At 37.7% G+C, this 22912-nt stretch overlaps 1 protein-coding gene across 3 annotated transcripts in view; it reads right to left on the reverse strand.

Moving 5' to 3' along the window:
• The window catches only part of EMCN (endomucin), a 164679-nt gene that overhangs the window by 89646 nt on the left and 52121 nt on the right, over positions 1-22912 (reverse strand). For all 3 annotated transcript variants that reach the window (XM_027853435.1, XM_027853433.1, XM_027853434.1), the window contains exons 2-3: positions 10897-10968; positions 8054-8182 (exon numbers count right to left, since the gene is read on the reverse strand). In XM_027853435.1, coding sequence (XP_027709236.1) covers positions 8054-8182; positions 10897-10968 — 201 coding nt within the window. The remainder of the gene's footprint in view (positions 1-8053; positions 8183-10896; positions 10969-22912) is intronic.

Genomic DNA, 22912 nt, shown 5'->3' on the forward strand with positions numbered 1-22912 from the left:
TTCCTTCCTTCCTTCCTTCCTTCCTTCCTTCCTTCCTTCCTTTCTTCCTTCCATTATGAAAAGCATTGTGCAAGATATTGGAAAAGTTATAAAGTTTAAGCAGACGTTACTTTGGCCTTACTATATACATAAGTACTTTACTTGTAAGTACTTACCTACTATATACATAAGTACATAAGTATATAAGTACTATATACAATATAAAATACATTACCACATTCAATACAGTAATATAAGGTCAATAACTTCCACACAAATCTTCTTTATAAAAAGTCATCTTTTTGGATAAACTGCCATTCCTCCCACCCCTTATGAGCTAATTAACATCACCAGCAGTTCTCTCAGCTAATGTGCCATCCCTTTGGGACCCACTATTAGGCATTTAAGTCACTATTAAGTAGTTCTCCACAGAGGATTAATTGACCCAAGTACCTTTGGGAATCAGTCACCTCATTAAGATAATACTTTGATATAAGGAAACCTCTGCAGATGAAGAATTTACTACAGATTTGCTGAACCCCAGTTTGATTAAGACACATACATACATAAGTTATCCTTGTATTTATTATTTTGCATCCCCTCTTCCTTACTCCTAGTCTTCTTAAACACAAGGGCATTCGCTAAGTAAACACTTTTTAAAATAGTGCCAGCAACCAGAGCCCCACAGAAATCTCCAGGTGGACTTTACAAATGGCAAATGATTCTGAGCTAAAAGATTCATTAAAACACACTGTATGATGCACAATCAAATTGAATTCAAAATCTCATCAAAGTTACATCTTTAGCCACATCTTTGAGCATTAGCTTTTCCTACATGAGAGAAGTATCACATAGTATTACTTGGTTAACTCCAGTCTTTGCCCTACTCAAACAGCTAATATAAGACCCAAGAATGTAAATATTCTAGCTTCAACATGTTAATTATTTTATTATGAAAACAAAGCAAAGCAAAGCAAAAAGATGAAGCTTAAACCTAGATCACTTAACCTTTTCTTTTCTTTTCTCTCTTACACACACACACACACACACACACACACACACACACACACATACCCCACACACAATTGGGTTAAGTGACTTGCCCAGGTTCACACAGTTAGTAAGTTTCTGAGGTTGAATTTGAAATCAGATCCTCCTGACTATAGGGCAACTCTTTATCCACTGCACCTCCTAGCTGCCCCAATTCTTACATCTCTTAATGGCTAGCATCCTCTTAAATTCACCTGATTCAACCTTCAGTACAATAGTCTTTGTGTTCTGACTCTTTAACACTTTTTCTCATCGGCCTCCTTTGGCCACCATAGCCTCGGGAACTCCAGCCATATTACTTTTATCCTTGAACTTTTAGGGAATCCTGGCCCTTCTGGTATTCTGTCACATTGTGAGGCTGGTACCACTAGCTCTTCTTTCCCTAAATTTTTTGACAATGTTCACCATGTCATTGGCAGTTTTGGTAGTGCAAAGAAGGGGGCCCCATATACTAGTCCAGATATTAGTCTTCTTCATCCATCCCAACATGGTATCAAAGTGACAAGCTGCTGAAATGATTATCCTTTTTTATGTTTTTTTTTGTGGGGGGCAATTGGGGTTAAGTGACTTGCCCAGGGTCACACATCTAGTGTCAAGTGTTTGGTCTGAGGCTGGATTTGAACTCAGGTCCTCCTGACTTCAGGACCAGTGCTCTATCCATTGTGCCACCTAGCTGTCCCTGAAATGATTATTCTAAAGCATATTTTTACTAAGTCATTCAACAAACTCTACTGACTCCCGATTGTCTCTAGGATCAAATATAAACATTTCTTATTGGCTTTCAAAGCCCTTTATAAACAGGCTTCAGCCTACCTTTCCAGCCTGATTATATATTGTTTCCCTTCCTACACCCTAGTATCCACCCAAACCAATCATCTTCCTATGTCTCACTTATCACATTCCATTACTCAACTCCTTGCCTATCAACTGGCTTTCTTCCATGCTTGGAAAATGCTCCTTCATCACCTCAACCTTTTAGAATCCCTCATAGATTTTAAGACTTAGTTCAAGAGCAAACTTTTAAATGAAGTATTTTCTGCTGTTCCTGGTTGATAATACCTTCCTCTCAAAAAAATTGTCTTAAATATTTGGTATATACTTGTGTACATATTGTCTTCCTTAAAAGAATGTAAGATCCTTGAGGGCAGGGACTATTCTGTTTTTATCTTTGTGTCTGTGGCATATGGCATAGTGCCTGGCACATGGTAGCAAATTCATTGCATTTGACATAGACTATCCCTCTAAGCATGAAATGCATTGTCACCTCATCTCTCCCTCTTAGTATTCCTGGATTCTTTTAAGGTCCTGCTTTGATGCCACTTCTTACAAGAAGTCTTTTTTGATTCCTCTAGTTTTACTACTCACTCCCTCTTCCAATTGTCTTGCATTTACATGTGGTATATCTACTCTCCCTCTTCTACCCTCATTTTTTCCCAGAGGAACATAACTTTCTTAAAGGCAGGGATTATTTTTCATTTTTAGATTTTTATCCTCAGTACCTAGGACAGTACCTCATTCACAGTAAGTATTTAACAAATGTTTGTTGAATTGAATTAAATTTTGAAATAGCCTTTATTTCTATTTGAAAATGTATGTATGTACATGTTGATGTAAAATGATATATATTTCTTTTTAAAAATAGTTTTTTTGGCAGTAAGATGGCACAATGGATAGACTAATGGGCCTAGAGTCAAAAAGACCTGAGCAAGTTGACCCTGGGCAAGTTACTTCACCTCTGTTTACCTCAGTTTTCTCAACTGTAAAATGGGGTGAGTGAGGTGGCACAATGCAGAGAGCAATAGGTCTGGACTCAGAAAGACCTGAGTTCATATCCAACCTCAGACACTTACTGGCTGTGTGACCCTGGGCAAGTCACTTAACCTCTGTTTAACTCAGATTTCCCAACTATAAAATGGGGATAATAGTAGCACCTTCTTTGCAGGATTGTGGTAAAGATCAGATGACATATTTGTAAAGCACTTAACATAGTGCCTGATACATAGTAGATGATCAATAAAATTTTATTCCCCTCCCTTCCCTTATTCTAGATGTAAATGCCAAAAAAGAGCATTTCCATACCCACAGCAGAACACAAAAAGAGCACTTGATATGAAGCCATGAGTCTCCATTTCAATTTCTATTGAGTTTGATGTATTTCCACACCTATCCATTTGTGTGTTTTCAATCCTCCTTTGTCAGCCTCAGTTAAGAGTGAGGTTTATATGATGTCCATTCACCTCATTCTTTCCTATATGTTTACGTATTCTTCTTTTCATGTACCTCAATACCCTTCTTCTGTTCTATGCTAATGTTTTCTCCTTTTACCTTCCTATTTCTTTTCCATTTTTGAATTCTCAGAAGAGTACCAATCTACTTCTGGACTTTTTTTTTTCTTATTTAATTTCCTCGTTATCCTTTGAAGACATTTAGGATCTGAAGCAGGCCTGTGCAACCTGCGGACCACCAAAGGATTTCAGGTGACCCATGAAAAATGTAGAAGAAAACATCCTTTGTGGGCTGCCTGAAATCCTCAGGCTGTTTGTGGCCCCCGGGTTCCAGGTTGTACAGGCCTGATCTGAAGGAACTCTTATTTCTTCTCCTCTTGTTAGAATGTTAGCACAGCTTCTTGCATCTTCCAATTGCTCAAATAACTCTTTTAGGTTTCTTTGAATCTTGTGTTTTTATTTCAGTGTTTCTTTTCAGCTCTGGTCTTTTCATCAGGAATGCTAGAAAATCCCCTCTTCCTTTTTTCATCCTGTGAGATTTTACTGAACTTTACATGGTAAATTGTTCTTGTTTGTACACCTTTATCTTTTATCTTTCAGATTATTGTATTTTGTGATCTCCTCTGTTTTTAAGCAGCAGTTGCCAGGTTTTGTGTGATTCTACCTTTAGTTCCTTAGCACTTGAACTCTGTTATAAAAGTTGGCAATATTTTCTCTTTGATGAGGAGCTCCAAATTTTGGCTATGGTATTCCTAGGACTTTTCACTGTGTGATTCCATTTGAAAGGTCATAGGTAGATTTTTTTATCCTTACTTTACCCTCTTGTTTTAATTAATATAAGTTGTTTCAATTTATGATATCTTGAAATATAGTGTCCAGGGTTTTTTGTGTTATCATGATTTTCAGAGAGAGCAATGATTTTTAAATTATTTCTCATAGGTCTCACTATGAAGTGACCTGACTCAGGGTCACTTGTTCTCAATATGATATTTTATATTTTCTTTTATTTTTTCATCTTTTGAATTTGTTTTAATATTTATTTCTCTTTCATAAGATTGTTGATTTCTGTTTGTTCTATTTGAATTTTCAGGAAGTCCCACTTCTTAGGTAAGGTTTAACACTTTCTCTTCTAAGCTACTTATTCAAATTCAAATTCCTTCTTCAGAGCTTTTATTCCACTTTTTAATCTCTCACATCATTTCTTCTTGATATTAATGTAGTTCTTATGAAAAATGTGTTTTTTTCCTTTGAGTCTCTACCCAGGCTTGTTATGGAGTTAGACTAAAATAATTTCTGAGATTGGTCCATGTTTTCTTGTATTCATTTATCTCCTTTACTTTGGTTCCAGAATGGGACTTTTGCCATGACTAGTTTCTGTCCCCCTGCACTTTTGGGTGGTACAGTCAGTCTTACTTAGTCTTGCTCTTGGAACCTTGGATTCGTGTGCTGATTTTTACTTCCTGAGGTTTGTATCCCCACTTCAAAATCTTTGAGATTCACAGTGCTAGAGTTTTAGAACTTTCTCTCTTTCTCTCTCTCATCCCAGGACACAGTGTTAAGGACCTCAGTGCTTGTAGGCCTGGGCAGTTATGATAGGACCAATGAAGCTCCATATTCATTGTTACTATGCTGGTCACTAGTAGTTGCTTACTTATGCTCTCTGGGCCTTTCTGACTGTCCCACATGCCTGAAATGCTCTTTCTTCTCCACACTGACTGCTGACCCCCTTGCCTTCCTTTAAAATTCCATCTTCTATAGGAAACCTTCCCCAACCTGTCTTAATAGCAATGCCATCTCTTTGTTAATTATTTCCTATTTATCCTGTACATAGCTTGCTTCGTGTATATTTGTTTTAATGTTCACTTCCTCACTCCTTGCAGGCAGGGCCTGCCTTTTGCCACTTTCTGTGTCCCCATAACTTAGCACAGTGCCTGGAACATAGTAGACACTTAATAAATATTGACTGATTGATTGGTTGATTTCTAAGCTGAACCTTGAGGGAATCCAAGGAAGAGGTGGAGGTGAGGAAACAGTGAATTTCAGGCATGGGGGTACAGACTGTGAAAATGTTCAAAGGTGGGAGAAGATGGAATTTAGAGTTTTGGGGTCCACAGCCTAGGGTTTACTGACCACCCTAGAGCTTTGTCAAGAGAATCTTTTGATTTTTCTTCTCCTATACACAGAACCTTTCTGGTTCCACACACCCTGGCTCCAGTCAAGATCATTTTGAGGGATCCTTTTCTTATTCCCTGTGACATTCTCACTAACATTTTTTGTGTGCAATTCTAGGGTGGGATATGTCACTTACTGTACTTCTTATTGAATTTCTTTCATTCAGTCTGGTATGAACATCAGGGTTTGTGGAGTAGGTCTTTCAGGGCAAAGTGGACTACTTCCTGTTCAGGCTTCAATCTTGACTGGAAATAAATGATAAATGTCTCAGAAGTTCTCTAACCTGAATCCAACCCCAAATCAAATCTATCAGGACCTTTTTCTACTAAACTGGAACCTAAATTCATGGTTCAAGGAGAAGAAAGGGGAGATTACTTGAAGGCAACATGCACAATGTTGGAACAAATTGATATAATATATAGGTTTTAATGTGATCGATCTGTGATCTAAGATTCTTAAGTAATAATAATAATAGCTTGCATGTATATATTGCTTTAAGATTTACAAAGGACTTTATAACTATCATCTCATTTTATCCCCGCAACAACCCTGGGAGTAGGTGCTATTATTATTCCTATTTTATAAATGAAGAAACTGAGGCTATCTGAAGTTAGATTTGAATTCAAGTTACCCTTACTTCATCCTTACTTACTCATCTTTACTTAATCCAGTGGTCTATCCATTTTTGCTAGTTTTTTTTTTTTTGGTGGGGATGATCAAGAAAATCATAGATCAAGATGAATGACAGAGAGAAGAGTATGATTCTAATCTTTCAAGCTTATGCCAATGTGATAGAAAATTAATGTAGTGTTTAATGCTCTTTCAAGAGACTGGCAAAAGTGGCAGTGTTAAGCCCTCCTATTCACCATGGTTGAATGGTGAATTCACCACATGGTTAGAAGAACAGATTCACTCAGAACATCTCCATACACTCCACCATCTCCCCAAGTCACTTCCCTTAGACATCATTACAACTCTCCCAGAAACAAGCTCCCTCACCTCTTGGACAGAGACACCATCTGAGACCCTTTGTGCATGTTACAGACTCCCACTGCACATATAATCTCAGAAAACATAAACTAGTATGAGAAAAACTTAGAGTAGGAAGTAGGGCTCTGTTGGATCCAATTGGAATCAACTTGGGAGAGCTGATTGTTAAATTTTCAGTGAGAACATTTACACTTCAGACATTGCAAATGTTGCAAATCAGAGTTTGATTTATTGTTTTGTTGATTGCCTGGACTTAAGAAAGTCATGGAGAAAATGTGGAAAATAAACTTAAAAATATATAGTGCATACATTTTTCCACCCTGAAGAACTAGTTGCTAAAAATTTACCAGCACAGTCTTGGTTGTAAACAACCTCAGAGGTCAACTAGTTCAACCTGTATCTGATTAGGAATAACTCTATAATGTACTTACAATTGCCCATCCAGTCTCTGACACAAGTTTTCTAATGATGGGGATTTCAATATCTTCAAATATTTGGCAAAGTACCTGGCACTAGTAGGCTCCAAAAAAAAAAACCCTAACCAACCAACCAAACAAACAAACAAAAAGACAACTTGTAAATGACTTCTGAGGCAGCCCATCTAATTTTGGCACAGTTATAATTTTTAGGAAGCTTTCCTTTTACTATCCAATGCTTGTTGTTACTGTACAACAGATAGAGCCGCAGACCTTCAGCTACTGATGACATTCCTACTGAAGAATTATAAACATGATTTTGTTTCTATAATCTAATATCTCTGAAGAGCAACCCACCTTTCCATTGGTATAGGTTCACTATACTGTCCAGAGTGCAGTAGTGTGGGACTTTAGAACCCTGCCAGGAATTTTCAATGACCGGCTTTATCAATCAGTCACTAAGTCAACAAGATTTTATTAAGCACCTGCTGTGTGCCAGGCACTGGGGATAAATGGACAATTGTTAATCAGTTCTTGCCTTCAAAGAGTTTACAGTCTAGCCAGGGAAGACAACCTGTACCCCCTGTTGCACAGGCAAATGCAACATACAAGATTATTTTTGGGGTGAAGCCCCTAGAATCTGGAAAGATTAAAGAAAGGCTTCATAAAGAGGTGAATTTTGAACTGAGTCTGGGAAGGAGCAAAGGATTCTTTATAGTGCAAGACATAGCAGTTTTTAAAGTAGAGGCAGAGCATATTTCAGATATATGACTTCATCGCTGTAGGGAACTCCCAGTGACAACTCCCTTTACCAATGCAAATTGGCAACTTCGGGTCCTGTGCCAGGGTGGGATTTGAAACTGTTGCTTTCAGTTTCTGAACTCATTTCTCTATCCACTATGTCTCCCTCTCATTCATTGTTTGCCAACTGATAAAAATGTTCTTTAAAGATAGACTTAGAGCATGTTGCATCCAGAAATGGATTACTCTGCAATCAAGAAATTCAGTGAAGAACTTCAGATAAGGAAAATCCCTGATCTAAGTTCATGTATAAAACCAAGACTATGGTTCATTGTTCTCAGGTGAAAATAGCCTCAAAATTCAGAAAATACCCAAATTTACACCTCCACTTACCAATCTATAACATAATTTCTGAGTATAACTTACTACCTTTCTTTTAGCTCTCCATGTTTGGTTTCATATCAGGTAGTTGTCACTTACCAGTGTTTGTGAAGGGCATTGATTTTGATGTCAATGATCTTACTGGTGATGTTGTCACTGATTCTGTTACCACTGAAGTGTTCAGTTTTCCTGGAGTATCCACTGTAGTTTGAACAGTCTCATTTTTTACTAGAAGAGGGAAATTGTTACAGGGGTTCAATTATTCCTTGAAGAATTATGCCAGTTTAAGATCAAGTTTATATGACAATGAAGGGTTTACCAAAAGTGGTCGTTTTTGAGAAAGTGCTGTCCTTCTTATGTGATGATAATGTCAGTGACTCACAGGTACAGAGGTCCAACCCGTAGAACAGGAACTCAAGACTTTTTTCCTCCTTGGTTGTCAGGGAGAGTTTTAATGATTCACTTATTTTTCTCAACTAACATCCCTTGTTAACCACTGGTATTCATTTTCAGACTCAAAAGGAACATTATGGTAGTTTGTACTGTTGGAGTGTTGTTTCTTGTTTCTATCTTTCTCTCCCACCCTCCTTCCTTCCTTCCTTCCTTCTTTCCATTCCCTTTCCTCCTTTTGTTGATCTTTCACAGATGAAAAAATAATTGGGGATAGAAATGAACTTATCACAACAAGAATCTTTTAAGGGAACAAGTCTCTCAATGTGAGCACATAAATGAATATGATTTCCACTACATTATCATTTGAAGTCCATCATCTTTCTATCAGGAGCTGAATAAGGGAGGTGGGGCCAATATGCCAGAGAAAAGGCAGGAACTCACTTGAATTCTCCCCTAAATCCATCCAAACAATTTTAAATAATTCCTCAAAACAAATTCTGGATCCAAAAAAGGATGGAGTGAAACAGTTTTCTAGCTCAAGAGAACTTGGAAGATTAGCATGAAAAGTCTATTGAAACTGAGGTGAGAGTGGAGAGCAGTCCAGCATAGGCTGTGCCCCAGCAAACCAGTAGTAGGCCTTTGGGGTGACAAAGTCAGTGGCAGCAGTGGCTATTTCTGACCTCTCAGCCTACAGAGGTTAAGGAGATCAGACAACTTGTCAGAAGGAAATTGCAAGGATCTTGTCATTGGCACTGGGGGCAAGACTGTTTCATTCATACTCTGGGTTGCAATTCTGGGTCTCAGTCTCAAGGTGAGGAGGAGTACTAGCACACCAGAGCAGCAGGGTAAGAGGGAACCTGCTCACAGTTCCAGGAGAGAAAAGAGTGACTGTGGTCACTCACAGACCAGGGCACAGGCCAAGACAGTAATAAATATACCTTTCCTTAGATCATACCACCTTGGAAGAACTGAAAATGTACAAGTTCTCAGAATTATCTCTGAAAACAGGTGCACAAAAACTTGAAGCTTGGGACAGTGCCACTTCTACTCCAGAAGCAGAGCCCCACTTTAGCAAAGAGTTAAAAGTAAAAAAAAAATAGACTGGAAAAATAAGCAAACATCCAAAAAAAAAGATCTTGACTACAGAAAGTCACTAAGGTGATAGGGAAGATCAAAACACAAACTCAGAAGAAGACAAAGTCAAAGCTGCTCAAAGCCTCAAAGAAAAATATGAATTGGTCTCAGGCCATGGAAGAGCTCAAAAAGGAATTTAAAAATCAAGTAAAAAAAGTAGAGGAAAACTTGGGAAGAGAATTGAGAGTAATATAAGAAAATCATGAAACAAGAGTCAACAGCTTGGTAAAGGAGGCACAAAAAATACTGAAGAAAAGTAACACCTTAAAAAATAGAATAGGATAAAAGGTAAAAGAGGCATAAAAGTCAAATGAAGAGAAAAATGCCTTGATGAATTGGTTAAATAGAAAAAGAGGTATAAAAATCCACTGAAGAAAACAACTTAAAAAGTAGAATTGGCCAACTGGAAAAGGAGGTACAAAAGTCACTAAAGAAAATAATTCCTTGAAAATTAGAATTGTACAACTGGAAGCTAATGACTTTATGAGACATCAAGAAACAATAAAACAAAATCAAAAGAATGAAAAAAAGAAGACTGGGAAATATCTCATTGGAAAAACAATTGACCTGGAAAATAGATCCAGGAGACATAATTTAAGAATAACTGGACTACCTCAAAGCTATGATTTAAAAAAAAGCCTAGACATTATCTTTCAGGAAATTATCAAGGAAAACTGCTCTGATATTCTAGAATAAGAAGGTAAAAAAGAAATAAAAAGAATCCACACATCACCTCCTAAAAGAGATTTCAAAATGAAAATTCCCAGGAATGTTACAGCTAAATTCCAGAGATCCCAGTTCAAGGAGAAAATATTGCAAGCAGCTAAAAGGAAATGATTCAAATATCATGGAACCACAGTCAGTATAACACAAAATTTAGCAGTTTCTATATTAAAGGATTGAAGGGCTTGGAATAGGATATTCTGGAGGGCAAAAAAGCTAGGATTACAGCCAAGAATCACCTACCCAGGAAAACTGAGTATAATCCTTGAGGTGATTATATGGATATTCAACGAAATAGAGGGTCTTTCAAGGAGCTGAATAGCATGTTTCATCTTGAACTCTCTGGAATTGTGGTTGGTCATTATGTTGATCAGAGTTCTTAAGCGTTTTTAAGTTGTATATCTTTATAATATTGCTATTATTATATAAATTGTTCTTGAGTGATGAACTGAAAGTATAGTCATATGTGTATGTATACATGCATACATATATATACATATATATACTTGCATCTATCTATCTATTTACACATATAAATTTGGACATGGCTAATGGTAGGAATCTGTTTTGCTTAACTATACATGTTTGCAGTAGGAGATTTTTTTTTCACCTTACCAATTGGGGGTGGGAGGGAAAGAATGCAGTTATGAAAATAAAATATAATTTAATAATAATAATAAAAAAGACATTACCATTTGATGGAGATGAAGATGTGGAAATCGCAGATGAGAAATACATAGTCGTTGTTGTAATGTTTGTAGGAACTGCAAAATAAAAGGGGGATTTAGAAAGTGCTTATTTTTTTTTTAGGCGATTGGGGTTAAGTGACTTGCCCAGGGTCATACAGCTAGTAAGTGTCAAGTGTTTGGTCTAAGGCTGGATTTGAACTCAGGTCCTCCTGACTTCAAGGCTGGTGCTCAATCCACTGCGCCACCTAGCTGCCCCGAAAGTGCATATTTTAAGGGGAGGATTAAGTTTAGGAATCTGTTTTAGGGCCCCAAACCTGTGATTTATATGGTATAGAGAATTCCTTGGGAGGACATCCTACCAATCCAGATTTACTTATTCAGCAATTTATTGACTTGGAGAATTGTCTTGGGCACTAAGAGGCGGGTGATAGCCATACAATCACTAGGTGTGAGAGTTTTGCAGATGAGCCCAGGTCTTCCTGAGTGTGTAGCTAGCTCTCCATCTGCTCTGCTGGACTGCATGGGATAGCAGATGTATTTGTGATAATGCTTTGCATATAACATCTGTATTTGTTATTGTTGTTCAATAGTTCAATCATGTCTGATTCTTAGTGAACCCATGGACCACAGCATACCAGGCCCTGCTGTCATCCGCTCTCTCTTGAAGTCTGTCTTCATGTTCGTTTGCTTCCATGACACCATCTATCCATTTCATCCTCCACCATCCCCTTTTCCTTTTGCCTTCAATCTTTCCCAACATCAGGGTCTTTTCCAATGAGTCTTGTATAGCTCATGTTTAAAAAGTACATTTAAAGATTTATAAAGTGCTTTCCTCAAAATGGTCCTATAAGGCAGATAGTTTTCATATTGTTTTCCTATTTTCCAATTGAAGAAAGTGAAGCTCAGAGAGGAATATAGGTGGCACATTGAATAGAATGCCAGATCTGAAGTTGGTAAAGTCTGAGTGCAAATCTTGCCTCAAACACTTACTGACTGTGTGACCCTGGGTGAGTCCCTTAGTTTCCACTTGCCTGAGTTTTCTTATCTGTAAAATCAGAATACTAATAGCACTTACCTCCTAGGGTTGATGTGAGAACAAAATGAGATCACATTTTTAAACTACTTTGTAAACTTTAAAGCTATACATAAATGCTAGCTATCGTTATTAAATGATTTGTTCAGAGCTACAAAGCTAGTAAGTATCAGAGCTGGGATTCAATGTGCTCTATTTCATCTGCAGCATAGACATTTCACATAGCAATAAAATTAGGTGGTTTTTTTACATGTCTGTCCTAAATTCAATCTCTTGGTCTCTCCTCCCCAATGCCCCCGCCCACCCCACAATCACTCAGTTATTCACAACTAGAGAAACAACAATAACAACTGATATTTCTTTATTGTTCTTATGTTTACAAAGTGTTTTATAAACTTTATCTCATTTGATCCTGAGAGGTAGGTAATAGAGGTATTATTATTCCCATTTTACAAATGAGGAAACTGAGACTCAGCATTCAATTGAATTGCCAGTGGTCAAGTAGCAAGTATGGATTAAAAGGTAGGATTCAAACTTCAGTCTTCCTGACTCCAAATCCAGCATCCTAGCCACTACACAAGATCCATAATGGTACCCTAAAAACAAAACAAACAAACAAATACCAAACAAAAACCATTCTCCAAATATGGGTAGCACCCTGAGAATAGGGGATTTAGAATCAGCAGAATGGAGTTTGAGTTCCAGCTATACTATTTCCAAGCTGTATTTTCTTAGGAAAGTAATCTAACAGTTCCAGTCCTATAGTGCAACCAGATTCTCCATCACCACCATACTGCATCCTCCCTCTGCTCTGACTCTCCACTTTGGTTAAAGTCTTCTTAACCTCTATATAGTCTCAGCTCTGATGTTCTCCTCCTTTCTCACACCATGATGTCTTTTCTGATCTGCCTAGTGAAGTGTGATTGTTTGTCCCCTCAGGATACTCAGTTTGACCTGTTTTGAACATTTAATCACATTCTAACATCATTTATGTTAGGCCATTCTTATCTATTATATTACGTATCTATATATCTCATGCTTATGTTAGTTAAGACCTTGGGGGTGTCTGCCAGATGTCCAGGCTTAACTCACATCCTCAGAGCATCCTGGATCTCCCCCAAGCCTGGCTGTGTCCATTTGGACCAGCTGCAATCAGCTGTTTGTGTCTTTCAGGAAATAAGACAGAGAGTGATTTTAGGAGATAGATGGTGAAGCATGCCTCCCATCTCTCAGCAGAGAGGTGGTTTACCACAGATGCAGAATGAGTCATACATTTACAGACATGGCCAATGTGTTCATTTGTTTTGCTTGCCTGTACCTATTTATTATAAAGGTAGGGGATAAATGTCAGGGTTGGAGGATCATTGGAAAATAACAATGATGTGAAAACAAGCAAATCAATACAGAATGGGGGAGACTGGATGATGGGGCCCAGTCCTTGGACCATGATTTTATGTACCCTCCCTGGTGGGTCATACGGAATATATGCAATATTCTCCACAGGCTATCAAAGCAAACATAGAAACTCATGCTAGTTTTAGTTATGATGACTTGGAGTTAGTAGTATGCTGATGAAGATTCTTCTGGCTGGCTAAAGACTTGGAAGGACTAATGACTCAGGAGAGGCTAAAATGGACCTGATTGTGCATATGAAAGGTTTGACTGGATGAACTCACTTCCCTGGTGGCTATGTGAGGAGGAAGCTGAGAACCAAGAGTGGATGGAGGGGAAGGGGAAGCTGCCTTACCTTCCCACCCAACTGTCATTTATCTGTAAATGCATTTCCTACTTCTCTTTTGTATTTGTTCTTTCCTGATCATAGGTAAATGGTTATATGGAAATGGGATTCACTGTACCAGGCCACACTCTGGACTTCTCCACCTGGTGCTGTAAACTTCTTTAAACTTGAAGATCACTACTGCCCTGGAATTCACATGCCTGAAATACATGCTACCTCTGCAGCCACCCTCTCTCTGGATGGCTCCTCCCAGAACCTTCATTTAAGGAGGACATTTAGGCCAACCATCTCTTCATTTTTCACCAAGCTGTACTCCATACTTCTCCTTCATGACCTGCTCCATCCAGCATCTCTTTTCAGCTTCCATTTACATGTTGTCCCCCACCATTAGAATGTAAGCTCCTTGAGGATAAGAAATTCCCTTAATGGGAGCGCTCAAATAAATCCATCTACTTTCCCATTTGGAATTCTTCATCACTTTTCTGAATAATATGCAAATGATAAAGAGACTAGATGGGGCAGTGGATAAAAGACTGGCTTTGGAATCAGACTACAGTTCAAATACTGTGTCTGACTTTTGCCAGCTGTGAGTAACCATGAGACATGTCATTTACCTCTTACTGTCCTTTGGTAACTTTCTTAGAATCTAAAATACAGATGAATGGTCAACCTGCATCAATGAAGTCAGTTTCCAACTGAAAGGGATCCCAGGCGTCATTGAGTCCATCTTCCTTTTTTTAGTGATGAAAAAATTGAGGTTTAAAGATGACAAGCAACTTGCCTAAGGTCACACAGGTAGCAAGTAGCAAGCCTGGGATTCAAACTAAAATCCACTACCTTTAGGTCCAATGCTCTTACAAGTCTGAATAAAGACAAATTACAAATGAGAAGAAATAATAACTGATATTTACATATCTTGGTAAGGTTTGCAAAGTTCTTTACATATCTGAGTCTCATAAATACCAGAGGTACTATTCCTATTTTATAGATGAGGCAGCTGAAATTTCTGAGGCAACTCAGACACTTTGTCAATGTTCCACAGTTAGCAAGCATCTCAGGATGGGATTCAAACGTAGGTTTTCCTGACTCACAGCCTACCTCCCCATGTACTGCACACTCCATCTGATAAAAACAATCTGACATCAGGCACTTACGCAGTACATATGTCCAATTGCCTACACCTACAAAATAATACTATACAAGGAAAATTGATGTTCAGAAGTTGAGGTCATCAATAGAATCATCAAAAAGAGATTAGATGAAGCTTACTAAGACAAGAACTGGGACTACTAGATTCCAGAATGAAATGAATTAGCTGGATAAGAGAAAAAAAAGATAATCTGGTGAACAAGTCTTCTGGGAGCTGGCACCTATGTCTGAGTAGGGTGAGTCAGCTATAATAGGATGGGGCCATGGCTGAAAGATGAGCAGCCAGAAATAGTTCCAGCAAAATGGGCATTTCAGAACATGTGATATCAAGACAGTGGTGAACAGGCAGTGACAAAGACAAATGCAGGAAAAAAGCACTTTATGACAGAGCAAATGACCTTGGAGAAGGGGCAGAGGACCTTGATAAGGAACAGGCCCTGGGACCCACAATAACAGCATGCTAGAATTTCACTTCTTTGTAGCATGAATTTTTTTTTGGGGGGGGAGCAAAACCACTAAGAAGGGAAACAGAATCACGAGGCAGTCTAGCTAAAACTATTTTTTTTCTATATCTGATATGCTTGGTAGTAAGTTCAAATGACTCTGTTTTATAGTAAGGAAATTGAATATTAGCAGGGGAGAACTAAGGTAGCTAGGTGGCTCAGTGGATAGAATACCAGGCCTGGAGCCAGGAAGATTCATCTTCCTGAGTTCAAATCTGGCCTCAGACACTTACTAACTATGTGACCCTGGGCAAGTCACTTAAACCTGTTTGCCTCAGTTTCCTCATCTATAAAACGAGCTGGAAAAGGAAATGGCAAAACCACTCCAGTTTCTTTGCCAAGAAAACCCCAAGTAGGGTCACAAACAATTGGGTATGATTGAAAATGACTAAACAACAAAAGGGGAGAGCTCAAATGACCCACATAGTTATGTTTTCTTTTTTCTACATGCAAAGTATCATATCTTTGGTATTTCCCATGTCAGTTAAATACAACATCTCAATTCGGCATCAGTGTTTATTTTTTTTTAATAGCCTCATGGTATTTGGAAGTGTTAGTGGTTAGCATTGACTTTGTTTATTGTTAGGATGTACAGAAATGACATTTACAGTATAAGTGGAAGCTACAAGACTGACTTTTCACAGGTTTTCCTGTAAAGAAATCAAAAGTTTTTTTCATCTCTAAAACTCAGCTTCATACACTAGATCTCACTTTTTCCACTTCAATATAGGACAGATCAGATCAGGAAGAACTCAGAAGTGTGTAAGGTCAAGCTTCCTGGTTATTTGATTGTTTTAATTGTCTTTTTAATTAAGTAAATGGAGTAATACCTAGCCTAAGGCGAGGCTGAAGAAGTTAGGCAGTTAGAGGAAACCTAACTACAAAGAGTTTATAAAATGACTAAAAAAATGAGGCATAAACAAATGAATAATTTATGTGACATTTTTATAAGAGCATTCTTTCTAAAGTCTTTATTCATATTTTTTTCTATCATGTAAATTTCTCCCTGTGTCTCTCCTCCTTCCTTTGTCCTCCCGGGGGAAAAACATCCAATATAGCAAAGAATTTATTTACAAGGAAAAGAGGTAGAAAAAACATAAAACTGATCAATACATTGAAAAGTCTGAAAATATATTCAATGTTCCACGTGCTTGAATTTCCCCCTTCCTCCATTACAAAGGAATGTGTGTGTTGGGGTGTGTGTGTGTGTGTGTGTGTGTGTGTGTGTGTGTGTGTGTGACAGAGACAGATAGAGAGACAGACAGACAGAGGTGTTTTCTTATATATCTTCTTTGAGGTGGGCTTATTTCTTGGTAATTTTTCAATATTCATTTTCAATTGTTTTGTAGTTTTCCTTTCCATTTACATTGTGGTAGCCATTGTGAATATTGTTTTCTCGGCTCTGCTTTATTCACTATGTAACAAAGTGAAGAAGTCCTTGTAAGTCCTTCAGTGCCTCTTTATATTCATTATATTTGTCATTTCTTACAGCACCATAATATTCTGTTATATTCACACACCACAATGTATTTAGCTATTCTCCAATTGATGGGCATCTACTTAGTTTTCAGCAACATATTGCTTATAATAGCATCACAAACTATTGTGATAGAGAGCCAAATTGTAGAATGCATACATAGCAGCTAGGTTGTGTATTGGATAGAGTACTGGGGAATTAGGAAGACCTGAATTCAATTCCACCCTCAGATACTTATTAGCTGTGTGACCCTGAGCAAGTCACTTAACTTCTATTTGCCTCATTTTCCTCAACTGTAAAATGGAGATAATAATAATACCTATTTCCTACAATGGTTGTGAGGATCAAATGAGTTTATATTTGTAAAATGCCTGGCACATAATAGGTGCTATGTAAAGGGTAGTTATTCATTAGAATATAGAGCCAAGAGCAGATAAAAGAATGTCAAAAGCACAGCATGGTCCTGTAAGAATTAGCCACAGCGTTGTCTGTAGTAAGGCACTATTTGTGCAAAACAGATGAGAATTGTAGAAAAGGGAGAGAGTAATAGAGGAGTTCTCATGAAAAGTTGTATGGAGAAAATGGTACTTGATCTGAGCTTTGACGGCCATCCAAGCTGTTGCATGTGGACATTGATCAGGTCTAGCCATGATATGCATGAAGACTCAGCTGTTGTACATAGATTTAGAATAAGAACATCCTCCCAGAAGAGTGGTGAGCATAGTAAAAAATTAACTAGCTGGGATGAGGAAAGGAAGACTGAAAAGGGGGAAGTCTAGAAAAACAATATTGTAATTTAAGGGAAGAGGAGAGTCCAAACATGCAATCCTAAATCACATAGGCCCTGTTTCCCCCTTGGGCCATTGTCAAAACACCCCCAGGACTGACTCAGCATTCAGCTTTTGGGGATAAAACTAGGGATCCTGGTGAGAACTTCATCTGCTGCTCTTAATGGGATCTGGGATGTTCTGTCCTTTTATGGGTGGAAAGAGACATGCAGGAAATTCCACAGGAGACTGTAATTGCTTTTGGGTCTGATTTTGCATCATGTATCCCTGATTCCTATATCCTCTGAGGAGTCTCAGGGAAGTTTGAAAATTTGTAGTTAGAAAGAGTATTCATTCTAAGTGGAATCTAGAACTGAATCTACATGGAGGTAAAGAATAAAAGTGGTATATCCCCCTGCTCTGAGATACATGATTCAATCAATCAACAAATATTTCTTAAGTAACTATTATTTGTCAGGTGTTGTACTAGGCATTGGGAGTACAAGTGTATTGAATACAGTTTAAAACAAGTTTCCATTCTAATGTAAAGCACATGTCAAATACAACATAAATATAGTTAATAAACATAAATATATACAAAACAATTAAATTCAAGTAAGTAGTACTTTCCCCATCTGATACCCAAGAGATTTTTAGGTCATTCTTATCTTCAGGTATGAACAAATGAACATAGCTGTGGTTTTCCATTCCTAATGGAATTCCATTCTATTTCCACCATTAAGCTGGAAATTCAACGTATATTGAGTGATCTTCTAGATTAATAATCTGATTATTATTAGTTAAATTATTAATCTGATAGATGAGGTAACTGAGGTTAGCTGATTTGTCTAGGATGATATGCTTAGTGACCAGAGGAGAAAGGATTAGAACCCAGCTTGCCTAGTTTCAGGGGTACAGGCCTTTCCTCTAGACTGCAGTGGCCTCTGCCTGAGAGTATTGTGGTGAAGTAGATGGAGAGCTTCAAAACCAGGAAAACCTGGTGTCATAGCTCTAGCATTTCCCTGGGGAGCATCTTTCTTCCAACCTACAACATGAGGAGGTCCTACCTAAAAGAAAACAAAACTACCCTGGGACCTGATTGGCGTATATGACTGGTCCCAGCTTCTTTCCTTGAGTCTCCCCTCCTCTCCATCTCCATCCAACTAAAGGTTGGCTGGGACAAAGCTGTCCATGGGGTTTGATTGGCCCTGGCTTCCCTGTTGCAGCTTCCTGCTCATCCAAGAGCATTAAAAGTCTCGGTTCTATGGAAGCCAGGCCCTCATATTTGGTGCATTTCTAAAGCCCACTTGAGTTAGCCTGCCTTGCTGATCTGATATATTTACATATGGAGATTAGGGAGGCTGAGACTACAGAAACTACTATTGTGTCCTTGTTGTGTATTATTGCTGTGTTGGGGCAAAGTAAGCTTCTTTTGCTAAATGTACAGTGACTTGGGAGTGCTTCATTTCATCCCAATGTTAAATTTGAACTAAATGAGGACTGTCTTAGAGTCACACCTCTGACATCTGGGTTCAAGTTCTACCTCTGACACATACTCTGTTTGGCATGCCTGGGTGAGTCAGTTAACCTCTCAGTCATGTAGGTGCTACTTTAAGGCTACATTTTATAGAGAAGATACAGATAAATCAGCATTGGTAGTGAGAGTTTCCTCATCTGACAGTTTCCTATACCAATGAAACCACAAATTCAGTCCTTATCTCTATACCTATGTATTGCACACTATAGTGTATGTCATTAGTGCTCAATATGTAGTCAACATCCTTCTGGGCCTTGCCGTCTAATTAGAGTTATCACAACCTGAGCAACATCCCCTTTATGTCATCCCTAACAAATGATCATCCATTCTGTTTGAATCAACTCTCTCTTAAGGCAACCCAATACATTTTGGAAGAGCTCAGTTAGGAAGTTTTTTTTTTCTTGTATTGAGCTAGAATTTGTCTCTTCAACACTCACAATTATGGCTTGTGGAGCCAAGTAAAACAAATGTAACCTATCTCTTTCACATTACAACTCTGAAAATGTTTGGAGACAGCAAGTGTGTCCCCTTAAGGCTCTTTGTACATATTTAACTACAAAACAAAGAGTTATATGCTAAATGTCACATGGATGACAACAGTCAGTGCCACAGGAGTTCAAAGGAGAAAGAAATCACTTTTATCATGAAAGGTTTCATGGAAGAGAAAGAATTTGAGGTAGGCTTTGACTGACAAGTTGGATTTCAATGAGTAAAAATGGTAAAGGGGGGGGGTATTTTAGGCAAAAGGAGGGGTCCAAACATTGCCTCAAATCGAAGAAAGTGAAAAGCATATTTCACTGATTCCAAATAGACTATATCGGATAAAATGAGCAGTTTGTACAAAGCAGTAGGGGAAATAGTCAAAAGTCAGCAGTCAATAAATATTTCTTAAATACCTACTATGTGCTGGACAATTTACTAAGGAATACAAATGTGAAAGAAGAAAGATAGTTTCAGACTTTAAAAAGCTTACAATCTAGGGAGAGAGAGAGAGAGAGAGAGAGAGATGGAGAGAGAGAGACAGAGACAGAGAGACAGAGAACACAGAGAAACAAGTTAAAAAGCCATGTAGATAGATGCCCAGGATTCAAGGATAGCCTTGAATGCTGGGCTAAAGAGTTTCAACTTTGCCCAATAAGCAGTGGGAGACCATTCCAGGTTTATGATAAAGGAAATAGTATGGTCAAGGTGGTGTCTTAGAAATCTTATTATGTGTGATTACAGCCATATGTAAGAAAAGTTAGAGGGATCAATTTCTCCCAAACACTATGATTCTACTGTCTATGTCAAAATGGTATTGAATGGTTAAATACTTGCATACCAGGATAAAGTCCCCACTAAATTTTCATTATTACTCCTTCATTGTTTAGCAGTGAGGCATTTGGATTTCTGGAGCATACTTTAAAATATAAAAATGATATACTAATGGCCAGGGATGGAGTTCACCCAATAAGGGCCAATGAAATAGTACTTGCCCAGAGTCTTGAAAATGTAGTAAAAAAAATACAGTAAAAAGGAAGGGAATGTCCCAAAGCAGTAGAAACCAATATGGCCCAATATGTAGCAAAATATTATTAGCAATAGTTTCTTTGGTAGCAAATAACTGGAAACAGTGGGTACCCATCAGTAAGGGAATGGATTAAGAAACTGTGATATATAAAAGTAACAACATATGTATTTTAAAGGCAACAAATATTAAAAATTCAGAGAATATGGGAAGATTTATGTAAACTTATACTTTATGAAATCAGCAGAATCACAAGAACCACATACAAAAAGACTTAACATAAATGGAAAGATCCCTGAGAAGAAGTCACACTCTGAGTAACTGAAGAAACAATATTGACCCTGGAGAATAGACAATGAAACAGTTCTCTCCTCATGACAGAGGGTAACAGCTATAGAATTATATTGCATACATTGTTAGATGTAAGCACTATATAAGATGGTTTTATTTAATCAATTTTCTCTGTTGCAAGAGAATGTTCAACCTGGTGAAGGGAAAGGTATATTTCCAGAAATGAGCATGATATAAAAACAAAAAGTATCAATAAAACTTATTTTAAACAAAAGGGAAGAGAAAAGAAAGGGTGATGAATAAAAATGCCTACATAAAAATCCCAAACTAGATACTATATCAAGCACCTAAAATATATGAAGAATATTTGCAGTTAGGATGCACAGAAATTTACAGGGATGAATAAAAGTCAAACAGATAAAGCACCAGTAGTAAAACTGATGGCCTTAGATGTCTATTCACAAGCTACCAAGTAAGCTGAAGTCTAGAGGTCCTTACTGAAAGAGAAAACTAATTTTGTACCATACGTATCATTGAGAGTAGGTAAACAAGACCAATGATTGCACAATGACGGTTACACCATACTCAAAAGAAGCAGTATAGGTAAAAAAAAAAAAAAAGAGTGATGGTGGAATCATGTTATGTATTAGTATGGTAAACTCATGTAAGAAAATCCAGGAGCTGAGGGGAGGAAGCATGTCAGAGAGTATTGGATAAATAACAAAGGAAGAAGATTGTATTAAAGATCACCTCTATAGGAGAAGGAAATAGATGAGGAGTCAAGAAATAAATCACATCTAGAGGTGAAGAGAAGAAGAGTGGTTTCACTTATATAGATAGTTGCTAGAGTTTTTCTGTCTCTTTGTCTCTCTGTCTCTCTCTCTCTGTCTCCCTCTGTCTTTGTCTCTCTCTGTCTCTGTCTCTCTCCCCCCACCCAAAGCAGCGCATCTAATTATTTCTTGATTTGCCTTAATGACAATCTTATCTTTCAACAAGTAGAAGAACCAATAAAGGGAAATTCTTTTCTGAACCTGAATCTTTCCAAGTGGTTGCTACGATGGAGGTTATAGGCCCTTTTGGGAAAGTGACCACTTTCTCTTGGAATTTATGCATGACATGCATTCTAGATTTGGGGAAAGTAGATTTCGAAGGATTCAAAGGAAGAATAGATAAGATCTCATGAACCAAAACAACTCAACAAACAACAACAGCATGGACTAAATAGGAAGTCAACTGAGAAGGGATAAAATTCTTAAGACACAAAGAACAGTTACCCTGACAAAGAGGGGAAAAAAGATATAGCTGAAAAGATTGATAGGAATACACAAAGAACTCAACAATTAACTTAGATTTTTAAAATATACGGAAGGTAGAAGCAAAGGCAGATGATGGGATGCATACAAAAGCATGGCATGGCCCTAAAAGAGTAGTGGAAAGCATACTAAAGCTCAAATGAGCTGAATTTGATGAGAAAAACTATGGAAAATATATTGGACTAGTTTGTTAAAGCTATATAGGAATAGAGAGAGATTTGAGGCAAAAAAAATCAATTAGAGGGCTACTGAGACATTCCAAATGCAAGGGGATGAATGCCTGAATGAAGCTTAAGGCTGCATAAGTGCAGAGAAGGGAGCAAAGTCATGGAATGTTGTGGAGATAGAAATAAAAAAAGACATTGCAACTGATTTGAATGTGTGGTGGAGGTCAAGTATAATAACATTGAAGATAATACCAATGTTACAGTGATGCCCTCAACAGCAGTATGAAGCTTGGAAGAGGAGTGTTTTGGGGAAGGAAGATAATAATGAGCCATATTATAGATGTATTGAGTTTGACATGAGACATTATATGTGTATGAATGAGTATTCATGACTATGAGACATTCAGTTTGAAATGTTCCATAGGAAGTTGGTGAGAAGGGACTGAAGCTTAGGAGCTAGACTAGGTTGGATATCTATCTATCTATCTATCTATCTATCTATCTATCTATCTATCTATCTATCTATCTATCTATCTA

Source organism: Vombatus ursinus, unplaced genomic scaffold (genome assembly GCF_900497805.2).
Source record: "Vombatus ursinus unplaced genomic scaffold, bare-nosed wombat genome assembly UNPS02009975.1, whole genome shotgun sequence".
NCBI lineage: Eukaryota > Metazoa > Chordata > Mammalia > Diprotodontia > Vombatidae > Vombatus > Vombatus ursinus.